Here is a 12,374-nt window from a genome sequence, read left to right as displayed (position 1 = left end):
TGCTGCGTTGTTTTGGACAAAAAAAGGAATTGAAACCTGGTGTTCCAGTTCCTGGCAGAGCACAGTGACAGCTAGGCAGTTGTGCAAGACTGGACAGTACCAAGCTGCCTGTGGTTTTAGCAGGAGTGATCTAACCTGCCAAGCTTTGTTCATTGATGCTGTCAGTGCACGTCACTTTTGCCTGGGGCATGACTAATGCTGCCAGCTACTCTGGCTACTCTGCTGCCTGGGGAGTCTCACTGCAGCCCAGAGCTTCTCATGGTTTGTTTAATTTAGACTTCGAACTGAGCATAGAAATGCACAATGCATATCCTTGCAGTCTGTATACACCTCAATTAAGGCAGAAGCAGTGGTAGGATCACAACTCCTGCTTGCCTGACTCTGCAGTGACATCCTCAGCAAGTGTAACATCCTGTCCTTTGCTAAAACTACTCTCACATGTACTATTTATCTCAGGCTGAACTAAGAACTTTGTCTCAATAAATGAGTTTTTTTAAAGGCATGTGAACTTCAAAATATTTGGTCTGTGATGAACCCAAAATAGTGAGTGCTTTTTTTATTTGTTCACTGAATCAAAACACCATTTCTTAGAATGCTTAATTCCCCAGCCACACACAGACAGTGACAGACAGAGAATGCACAGGAGCATGAATACAGAGACATTATTTAGACAACCCTGGAATCTAAAGAGGACCAATCTTCTCACAGTGAACCACATTCTATTTAACTTGAAGAACCAAGGGGTTCTTCAAGTAAAATAGAAGAGGGGTAGGGAGGGGTAGGGTAAAGTTTGCAGGCTGAAAGTAGACAATCCAGACTTGGATCTGGCTTCCTGGAATATCCAGAATCCATATAACTCAAATACATAGATTTGAGTACAGCCTGAGTTCTGAGTAACATAAACTCTGTGACAATATAACTTCAGGGAAAGGAATGTAGCACTTATGTCCAAAGTGTACAGAGGTAAAACAGATTTGCAAAACAAAGCTCTGACATCCTGCAAGAGCCACTTAACTTTACACAGCCAGTAAGTTAACTTTCTAAAATCCATGATCAGCATCATAACGCACTGTACTACAGGAAAAGTCACCATCCTTCTATTTCATGCTGATATTTTGATAGCCTTTGCCCTATATTTTTAATAGACATAGCGTGATGCCATAATTTCTTTGCAGAGTAGCAACAACAAAAAGAAACAAGGCAAAAAAAAAAGCGTCTGCAATGGCTCACAAAATATATTCTGCTTCAGGTTTTTGTACAGAAAAAGGAATTTTTCTACAGAAAGGGAATGTCGTCTGTATCCAGGCTATGACGGATTTCAAAAACAGATACTAAAAGATCATTGCAACTTACAAGAAAAGAAAAGTGCTGTTAGTCATGCAAAGAGTGACCCCTGTGTCCCTGCAGAAGCACAAATGATGACTTACCATTGGCTACTGCCCACAGCCGCTCTTCTTGGAATTGCAACATCTGGTATGTAAAACCGTTTCCTTCCTCACCAATGAGGTTCTTGCAGGGCACCCTTACATCTTCAAAAAAGATCTGAGCTGTGTCCGATGACCTCATGCCCAGTTTGTCTATCTTTTTAGCAACATGAATGCCTGAAAAGAAAGTGTATGAGAAAGACCACAAAAAATAGAAGCACTATGAACAAATACAATTCTTTTCAGAGAGAAAAGTCTGCAGATGTGAATGTATGTTCCAAGACAACAGTGCAACCTACCCTCAGGAAAAACATAACAGTATTCTGGAGCGAAATGGCCCAGATCCTATTTTAAAAGTTTTTCCACTTTATTAAACCAGCAAATCAGAAACTTTAAATGTAAAAGTCACACTTTTCATTATATCCCCAAATAATAAATATTTACTAGTCATAATAATCTTACTCCACACAGGTCCTCAAACAATGCAATTTTATTTGTTTATGTTTGATTTTTATCTAGCATTACAATAAAATGCTGAAATTCAATTTGGCAATATTTGCTGAGTACCTGCACTGCTATGAAACAATACACAAATATTCAGTAAGGACAAAAAGAGAGCTACATTTTAAGCTGCAGCTAGGAGTATTTCTCTTCCTGGAAATCCTCTTCCTTCCCTCTCTTCTTCATTTATCCTCCCCTTCCTAGCCTATGCTGATTTTTTCTGGTACAGTGATCACTCTCAGTTTTCATGTGTATATTTTTGTGAGGAGGGTTTGGTTCCCCACAGACCTCTCTACACAGCACTGACTCTGACCCCACATGCATTGGTCTGTTGAAGATGAACCTGGTTTATTCAGGTCTGGCCACATGAGGGTTCAGCTGCCTCCTCACCCTGGACAGGACTCCTTCATGTTGTTTGTTTTTTCATAGCTACAAGTTCTTCCCTGCTGTTGTTCAGATGCAAACATGGCTCACCCCTGTGCCACGAGAGTTTGACAGGCACCCACTGTTTTCCCCTGGCATTTCTCCTGTCTTCAGCTTTTATCTCCCTGTTGATCTGGAGCTAATTCAAATATTCTGAGTGAAAGTCAAGAATGTTTCAAAAGCAAAAGGAGGACAACAACATGGCATAAGGATTTGTGCATAACACGTTAATTACATCTGACAAGTCTGTAGGTGTAGCAAAACAGTCCTCCAACTCAGCATATGTATCTTTGCCAGAAAACCAAAGCTTTTTACTACTCATGTCCATGTTATTCCAACCAGCTTTGTGATGAGAAGGTATTCTGTTGTTATTTTCCTCTTTATTCGTTTTCAATCCTCTACTACTCTGTAGCATGGCTCAGTAGAACCTGGTTGGTCACCACACAGATTGTTCTGGTTCCTCTGTACTTGTTCATATCTTGCTATTCTTCACAGCTTTCAGAAAACATCTCTTTCTGAACTAATACAGACATCTCACCCTTTACTCACAGGAGGCCCTCAGAGATATGAAAATTACTTTGGTTTTGTAGGCAGAAGAAGTTGGCAGTCATTTCCTTCAAATTTACTCTCTCTGGCTGCACTAAATAAGGTTATGGAAATTTTCATTTCTTCACAGAGATGAAATACTGAGATTATTTACAAATGCCAAGACTTCTCTGAGAACAATGTTCACACAGACTTCCACAAATTCTACTCAAGATTTTTTCTCCACCAACCAAGCTGTAAACAGATTATGTATTAGGAAGACTTGCTTTGATATATGATCAATGCAGGAGTAAAATCAGGACAGCTGTATAAAAATTCTTGACTTTTGAACTGAAAATTATCCAGTAATTTGTACTCAGTCAGCCAAAAAATAATTTGTGGTTTGTTTCCATATTAAAAACATAGCTAAATAACCACACACTGAGCAATTTAGAAGCCCAGATGAAATCAGGAACATTGTTTCCCATTGGAATACTGCTATTTGGTTTCTTTGAGAGTTGCAGAGATCATGTATGGTATAAAGCCAACTGGTTTTATGTAATCACTGCTCTTCAGCCATATGAAGATGCACTTACTGCTCTTGTTAGTGGGTGGTTTAAAAGGACTCTTCTCAAGAAAGCAAAACTGCTGCCAGTTCATTATTACATTGCTAAATTAATCCCGTTGTTTACTTCCCAGATCCACATACAGCAAATACCACTGAAGAAAGCTCTTACAGGCTTGGTTAGTGAGATAAATGTGTGATGATTTCTATCTGTAATTTTTCCAGATTGGGTTGTGGTTCAATTTTCCTGGGTCCAGCAGCATCCCCCTTTGTCATGCCCTACCAGTTTCACTTGCTCTTAATTCATGGTTCTCACCCACAAGGAGATCAAGCTGCATCAGTCTCATGAGATGCCCCTTTTGAGGCTATGCTTTACATTGTGGAAGACAATCGTACATAATCATCTCTTTGGCCACTATGGGGGAATCAAAATCTCCCTTTATGTAATTATCTTCCTTCTCTTCCTAAGGGGTACTACAAATGAGAAATTACCAGCAGCAGTAGAAATTACTGGCCCAGGTAAGTCCTGGAGTTCATCTGTATTAAATAAATTACATGCAATAACTCACAAATCTGAACTTAACAAGGCCAAGCACATGACTTACTAGAATCACCGTAACAGAGCCATTTAAGCTACTTGTACCAGTATCATTGAGATGGATTGCTATTTCTCTGCCTGGGCAGTTCGTCCCAAGCATCTTTGATTTTTAATTTTCTCCCATTCCTCCAGCCTTCTTAAAATCTCTTTTATTTCCTGTATTCTATCTTGAGAAACAGGCAGTTGCTCTCTCCTGACACCATTTAGTGCCATTACAAATGGAAACAGACACATTTTAAATTGCAATCCAAGAAACACACTCTTTCTCTTTTCATGGTTGCTCTTCTCCTTATTAACTCCTCCTTGCGATCTCCCCTAGAGCTATCTGAGGACTCGGAGGACAAACCAGAGGACAAAACAGTTACCATATCAGGGCTGCAAGCCATTTGTCTATATACCTTACACACAGACATTTGGCAACTTGCTAGATTCTCTTTCATTATATGAAAAATTTTAAGACATTGCTATTGTATGAGGAGTATTCACCTAATTTGGATATCTGTTGTGGATCCATGGTGCTGTTATCTAAACTTCCTTTATGAGAAATGTATTCAGCAATGTCTGTCAAATCTAGACCATGATTTGCTTCAGCCCACATTAGAAGAAATTTTAGATTAAAATTAGAAGAAGCAAATCCAATTTGTCTAGCCAATAAACTATCAATTGTTGAGGTTAATAATTCAGTTTGAATTTTTTTCTCTCTCTTTTTCTTCCCACCACACTATATAAATACAAAAAACCTTAGATTTTTAGCAAAAATACACTGCAGATCCTTCCTTACCCAGCCATATAGGCTGGTGCCTGCAGAGGTGAGTCAGACATAGTACATTTAGCACATTTTCTCTCCATTGCAGTTGTTTTTGAGCTTTGACACACATACATCCCCAGACGTTTGAGAGTGCATCATTCGGTGATGTCCTCCAGACACTTCCCGTACAGCCTTGGTCTGCTGCCCTCCAGGAGCACAATCTTTAGCAGACAGACATCCTTAGGATGTATCAAACCAGATGGAGTTTCCTGAAAAATCTCACTTCTGATATGACTCACCCGCAGAGCACAATCAACAGCCTTAATACTTCATTTCAAAAGGTCACCAGTTTTGGTACTGTGACCCCTTTGGAGATAAATATGTGTATCATCACAGAAGAATTAGAACACATGCATTTTGAGGAGCACAAATTTTGTTCCTAGGAAGACTTCTACACTTCTGCAGATCAGAATAAGGTGTCTCAGACAATTTTTGTGCTCTAAATCTATTTAATGCAGGTAAAGAAGGTCTGTGTTAGGCTGTGAGATCTAACATCTCCCCCCTCCTAGAGCTATGACAACTAGTGTCTTTTTGGAATTAGCCAAGTAGCCGAAAACCTCTAAGTCAATTTCTATGTATTTTATCTGCCACCAACTGTGGGTCAGTTGCTTTGTTGTTTTAGGAAGATTGATCTCAGAGAAGAAGTACTGCATTTGCATTCTGACCCATCCATGAAAAATCACAAGAAGGCTTCACTCGTTTGTCAGCAGATGGCTGAATAGTGAATTTACCTGGAAATTCAGAGCATTTCTGGCTGTAAGTTACATGTTTGCTCATTGCTTCTCAATAATGTTCACAACTAGTGAAGCAGCTCAGGTCTGTCTTCCATGAGCTCCCATTCAAAGCCTGTCTTGCATGAGCAGAGGTAGTAGAAGCTCACAGTTCACTCAGAACCTGCTTGATTCCCAAGGCAACTCACTTGCTTGACTTACTCCATGCTTAAATTCATTTAAAAGACATTCCCTTAAGAAGCTCTCATCATCCTCTTTTGGAACACTGAAGACCTGGGTTTTGTTCTCAGTCTAATCCATTAAGTGAACATAGATTCATTCCCTTCACTGTTATGGTGTGTTCCTACATGTGAAATGCCAATAATGGCACATACTTTGTGTGTAAAATATTCTGAATTGAATGAACAAAAGAGCCCTGAGTATAAATATCTTATATATAAATATATTAATAGACATTATTCTAGATTTAATAACTATTAAATTGTATTAAACTGTTTTTTGCATCAAATAAACATTAAAAATTAAGTATTAATATACTATATTAATACTTAATATTAATAAGTATATACTTAAGTATATACTATATATTATATAGTGCATAAATTAATATGTTGCATATTTGAAAATATTAAAATGAGTTAAAAGGTTTAAAAACTTCTGAACAGGTGTCAAAACTGCAAAAGATCCCCACCAGCACAATCTTAACTGCATCCTGTCTGGATGATGATCTCTGTGCATATAGCACTCATCCATTCTGTGAGGTCTGCAGATTACTCAGGAACAGACACTGTGAGGATGTACCACTGAAACTGGTAGACCTAGCTTGGGAAGTATTTATTCCATGTCTTCAGCTGAATTGCTTGTCTTGTTCTAAACCAAGTCACTACTTCCAGGATATTTGAATCTTTCACTCCAGCCCACATTTAACTCTTAGACTATTTTTTAAATTTAACTGATAATAGTGTCCTGGTGAAGGGATCCCTTTGCACAGCACAGCCATGAAACACCCTGAATATGCCTTCAACTCTCTTCAGCAAGCCCACCAGGCTTGAGAGGTATTTCCCAAGTTTGAAATCTCTAAATTCTTTATCCTTTTATTTTCATACGGATATGAATAATTTCCATGAAAATGTATCTGAACAACTTCTCTAGATGTATTTTTGGTTAAACACCTTTCCTTCTTGTATTAGCCATACAAAGAACACCAATAAAATCAAATGATTTATATTATATTTGATATATATTGAATATATATCAAATGATATATATTCAAATGAGAAGACAGAATTCTGTGTTATTACCAGGTAGATTCATTGGCAGACATATGAGAGATTTATTTTGATGGGGAGGTCCTTCGCTGGTGTTTGCCAGGAGGCACATCCAGTCTGCCTGGCTCCCGGATGTAATCCACATCTTACCACCATTTATGACATATTCATCGCCCTTTCTCACGGCCGTTGTCTTGATATCTATTTCAAAACACAGGAAATGAAGGGTTATTCTTGTGAAGGAGGGGTATACTGGTCCAGGTATGACTGGCAGGGTCATTCCCTTGCCCTCAAGACAGAAAACTATTTGGTTCTCCCTCTTACTCCCTTGTCCTATAACTCTTCCAGGCCATAAGGCAAAGCAGTCTAGAAAACTCTTGGAAGGCAAGCCAGGGAAACAGGACTACTTCTCCCACTTTCCTTTAGGTGGAGTCTTCATCCCAGTGGATGAGAGCAGAAAACTTCCTAAGTAAATGTGGTGGTCAAAAACTTGGGGGAGAAGCATTTCACTGTGAGGTGATCTGTCAGAGTTTCTCTTACTGTGTGCCTTAGTCCTGAGGAGGCCATTTATTCCAGAGTCACGACTTAAACAAACACAAACCTCCATATCTGTTAATGCATAAACATAAATCAACATGCATTTCCTGCATGCTCTTGGTCACAGTGCTGCAATACCTTCAAAGCTGGTAAGCTATTGAAGGCCAAGTCTGAATGCAATGAGTGTGTGGACATGAAGGAGTTCTAAACACCTGCTATTTATACACCCTGGCAAAAAACAATCTTATTTTCATCTGCAATGGTTCACATCATGCTGCAAACAGCCCTAGCTGCAACAGCCAGCCAGAGAGAATAATTAGTTATTATTTATCCTCCAGCAGAGTTTCCAAAGGGCTCCCTTCTTTTCTCTGCAATTGAACTTTGACAAGAGCCCCAGTTGATGAAGACTCTCCAATAGATATTCAGCTGTAAGTAGGGGATGGTATAAGAGAACCCAGCCACACTCCTAATAGCACCTGTGAATCTAACAAGACTATGAAATTCATGAGACCATCCACTGAAGGGGGATCATAGACTTGAAGGGTAGGAGTCAAACACCAAGTGGAATGGGCAGGCATGTTTAAGTCATCTGGTCATACTTTCATACACAATCACCTCAGTCTGCACATGCACATTCTTCCCTGGGGATCTAAGCATAAACCAAAAGCAAATCCAAGTATCTGATCTACATTTAGGAGGTAAACTGGGACTGAGGTCAGCATGGCTGAAAATTTGTCTTGTTAAGGAAGGCACTGGAGAAAAATGATGGGAGAAAATCATATAAGGTAGAAAATAAGGAAGTATGGGATTTAGCTATGGCTAAAGGAACCAAAGCGAGGGAAAGAGATGGTAATCATGTGGATAAAACCAGCAGAAACAGAGGAATTTATCCAATAAAAAGACTGTGGCAAATCTATCCAAAGGGCTCAGTATGAAATCTGTATAATAATGAATGCCAAGAAGCTTAAGTAATCTAAAGTACTGGCACTTATAATACACGGACACAGACATTGGACACTCACATACATGGAGACTAAATAATAATGGAAGGACACACAAGAGCTGGAATAAGAAATATGACTGTACTGAAATGGTGTGACAAGGATGGGAGCATACACAGTGATTTACATCACACATCCCTTTGTTGTGGAACAGCTACTGGAGAGATTAGATAGAAGTCCCATAGAAGGCCTGCAAAGGAACAATGAGCACTGTGATGTTACCACAAATGTAAATAGTTCTTTTAGGCATGGCGTCACAGGGGCCTAGCCACCCAAATACAGATTAAAGAACAAGTGCCTTACTAATGAGAATGTTCAAGTACTACAGATTCAATTGTTCACAGTTTGCTTCAAACACTTGAGAAACAACAATTTCAAATGATCTTGTGAATAATCAATTCTCTTTAATTAGAGATGATTAAGAAAGATGATCAAATCAATACATAAGTTTTATGTTTAAAATATAGCAGGCTTTGAAAACCTACTTAACAATTTACTATGGTCAAGTGGACTCAGGAATATAGCTATGAGGATAATTTGGAATATTTGACTAATTATTTTTCCTGACAGAGCCTATCTCTGGGAAAAGGCTACTTCAGTGGGTGCTCCATAGCTGATTTTTGTAGGCACACACCACTGACTCTCACAACCTCTTACACAGCATTCTCTGAGAAGCCCTTCTAGGAAAGAGCACAAGGCATCACCAGAGGTGAATGACACAGCTGGTGCCATAAAAGCAATGAGGGCTGGTCACATCACTGTTCAAATCACACTTACTCAAGGCTCAATTTTCTTCTCTACTGCACTTGAGTCCAGCCATGCACTTAAATAGATCTGACTAAAGGTAAGGTTGGCTTCAACTTTTAAGGTCAGTATTACAGTCAAAGATAGGCAACACACATCCTTAAAGTAAAATATGAAGAACACATATCTTAAATTTACATCATCAGCACAGGAAAAAAAACCAAGCCAAAACTTTAAAGAAATACCTTCAAGTCTAACTGAATGAATAATCACTTCAAAAACCAGGAAATGAGTAGCAGGAAATGAACAAGATTAATCAGGAAAGTAAGCTACAATTTGGAGTTTAGAATATAAGTATTGCAACAGGTTGAACTCAGTTAAATCTTGCAGATGAAAACCAGCAAAATCAAAGAAGATTGTGGTGGCAAACAAAACTGTTTCAGTCACAGAAATGAAAAGAGGATGGGAAAAAATGAGGCATATGGAGGATACTTCAAAAAAAAGAAATATTTCACAGGAGATTACAGACAGATTCAAATATGGTTGACAAAGCAAAACACCTACAAGAAAGACTGAAATTAGTGAAAACAGAGGTTGTTGGTTTTGGCAATCTGCACAGCCTCAAAATACATTTGGAAATAAAAAATTCAATTTACTCATGCTACCTTATTTAAACCCAACCTGATTTATTATGAAATAGGATTTTCTAGAGAAAAATCCTATTGGACTCAAGCAAGTGAAATTAACACTACCAGGTAACTATGAGTTAAAATTTGAAAATATAAGAATTAAGACAAAAGTGGAAATGTGCATAAGGAACTTGGCAAAGCAGAAATTGCATCAGGTTACATTAAAAGAAGTTCTGATGTGCAGGGAGAGTACTAGTTAAGCCCCTCCCTGGATATCAGCCTCTGGACAAAACCTACTGAATTAATGATCTTTAAAAGGACAGGAATACCCTACTTAAATTTGTCTGTGACACAAACTTGGGAGACATCACCAACACAACTGAAGTATGGCCCAGCAAGAAAGGAATGATCTTGAGTTTTCAAATTCAACATGGTAAGTACAAGCACTCAGACACGAAGTAGTAAAAGTGATTGCTAAATCCTGAAGTGTTTCAATAGCAAACTGGTAATGAGGATGATCCACAGTTAATCACAGGATTCACAAGTCTGCAAGCTGTTGTGTAACATCATGTATTGGAGAGTAATACTTCTGCCAGGGTTGGAAATGTATTTGTGCCGTTACAGACACCATGCAGAAGTCTGGGGTTTTATGCTCAAAGACAACCTCAATCCAGAAAAGCAGAAAGGCTGGATTCAACTGATGTTGTAATTTAATGTGTTTTTATTTTGCAGGTTATACTTTGATTTGTTGTTTGGTAGTTTTTTGGGCTTTCCCCCCTTGTTTTTGGAGTGACACAGACTTGTTTTTGTTATTCAGTTGAGCCAGGTGTCGGTTTATCTCTTTGCTACTTAGCTACTTTTCTGCCAAGTTTCAGACCCCTTCTTCCCACATCCAGTTGTTAACCCCTCCTGTCCCAAGCAGTTTTCCTCCCTTGTATCCCTTGCCCTTGTGTTCCACCCCCGGTTCTCCTGATTAGCTGAACATTGTATCCACACTTGAGACCTGCCCCCCCACTTTATAAGCTGTTGTTTGCCCCCAGCTCATTGCCTGGGCCCTGCGACTCGGGGAGTGTAACATCAAATAAAGGAACCCAGTGCCACCCCAGGCCCGTGCTGCTGCTGTGGCCTTTTTGTTCCACGTTGTGCCTCCACTGGTAGCTGGGATCCTGCGGAGCCCCGAAAGAGGGGGATTGTCACCCCCCACACTGTCACCATCTAGCTGGGACAAGCAACACACTAAGACAAAATGGAGAGGATATTTATGGTGAAGAGGTAGACATGAACAGTGTTGCTAGCTGCAGATACCTGAACATAACCTGAAGATAGAGGATGTGTGTGAGAAAGTTTTTTTCCATTATTTAGTCTTATATATACGCACAGACTACACTCTATAAATTGTGGAATCGGAGTGAGATAGAATGTGACAAAATCATTCAAACTGACACAAACGTTTATGCTTTGTAGTACCAGAATCCTGAAATTAAAGACACTTTTTGTATCATCTGTACTGTTCTGTTTTTCTTCTCAAGCCATCTCTGTGCTAGTTTTGGTGCACATGGGTGACCATTTGACTACTATGGACAACATAAAATAACTACACTTGAAAGCAGATAGGTGTTCCTTCAAATTGACATGAATTTTGTATTAGACTAATATACACGGTCCTTTTCGTTTTATTGAATTCTGAATAAATTAGTTTGAGGCACATTTCAGTTCTCATGTAAACATTGTTTTTGTTTTCTGTGTTCATATCACCGTCAGTAACTTTGGAACTGCAGGAAAAAATGTGAGAGATACCTTACTCTGTGTCGTTCTTCTGGTTAAAATATACTGGCTCACATGGCAGAAGCACATCCCTGACTTTCACATGTGAACAGCTGCCATGTCCCTTCACTTCTCTTAGGGACACAAACATCCCAATAGCATGAGCAACAAAAGGAAGCACCAAGTGTAGTTTCACACACCTCAGTCTGCTTTACAGCTGGGCCATCTGGAGATGGTGCAACTCAGAACACAATCTATTGTTGCTCATACCTAAATTGTCCATTTAATTGCCCTTCAGAAGCACTGTAAACTGGATTTGGCATTTATGTCAGGGATCAAATCTTCCAGGACAGGGGAAAAAGTATTTTAATTTCATCCTGCAGTGTGTCTCCAAGCTGCAGCATAGATTCAGTAGATAATCCTTTTTGATTCCAAATTGGTTTTTAGCTGCATTCATCTAAGTGTATCATACCACTTTAACTAGATGATAAACAAGATGCTGTTCAAGGAATATTTATGTTACTTATTATCTGGAACACTGCATCAAAAAAATTAAATTCCTATTTAGAATTTTCTGATGATCATCTAATTAAACTAGAGAGGCGTTTATTAAAATAAATGATGTTATATTTCTTATATTAGAAAAATTCAAATTTATAACTACTTTAATATATAAATTATTAAGTGCTATTATAAGATTTATTATTTAAATCCTAATAATATTTAAATTACAATAAGCAATAATGCAGTATAAATAATATTGAAATTTAACATTTTAAATTTATTATTTATAATTATTAAGTATTCTTAATAAGTAATATTTAATAAACATGTCTACTAAAGTTATGGAATTCTT

General features: G+C 38.5%; 1 protein-coding gene across 1 annotated transcript in view; it reads right to left on the bottom strand.

Moving 5' to 3' along the window:
* LOC139590977 (probable acyl-CoA dehydrogenase 6) overlaps positions 1–12,374 on the bottom strand; it is a 76,100-nt gene that overhangs the window by 12,629 nt on the left and 51,097 nt on the right. The window contains exons 5-6 of the mRNA XM_071429011.1: positions 6,877–7,044; positions 1,428–1,601 (exon numbers count right to left, since the gene is read on the bottom strand). Coding sequence (XP_071285112.1) covers positions 1,428–1,601; positions 6,877–7,044 — 342 coding nt within the window. The remainder of the gene's footprint in view (positions 1–1,427; positions 1,602–6,876; positions 7,045–12,374) is intronic.

This window comes from Agelaius tricolor, unplaced genomic scaffold, assembly GCF_023055355.1.
Source record: "Agelaius tricolor isolate 1412-34295 unplaced genomic scaffold, bAgeTri1.0.p SCAF_6, whole genome shotgun sequence".
Classification (NCBI taxonomy): Eukaryota; Metazoa; Chordata; class Aves; order Passeriformes; family Icteridae; genus Agelaius; species Agelaius tricolor.
Note: the sequence above shows the minus strand (reverse complement) of the source record. Positions and strands in the feature narration are given on the sequence as shown.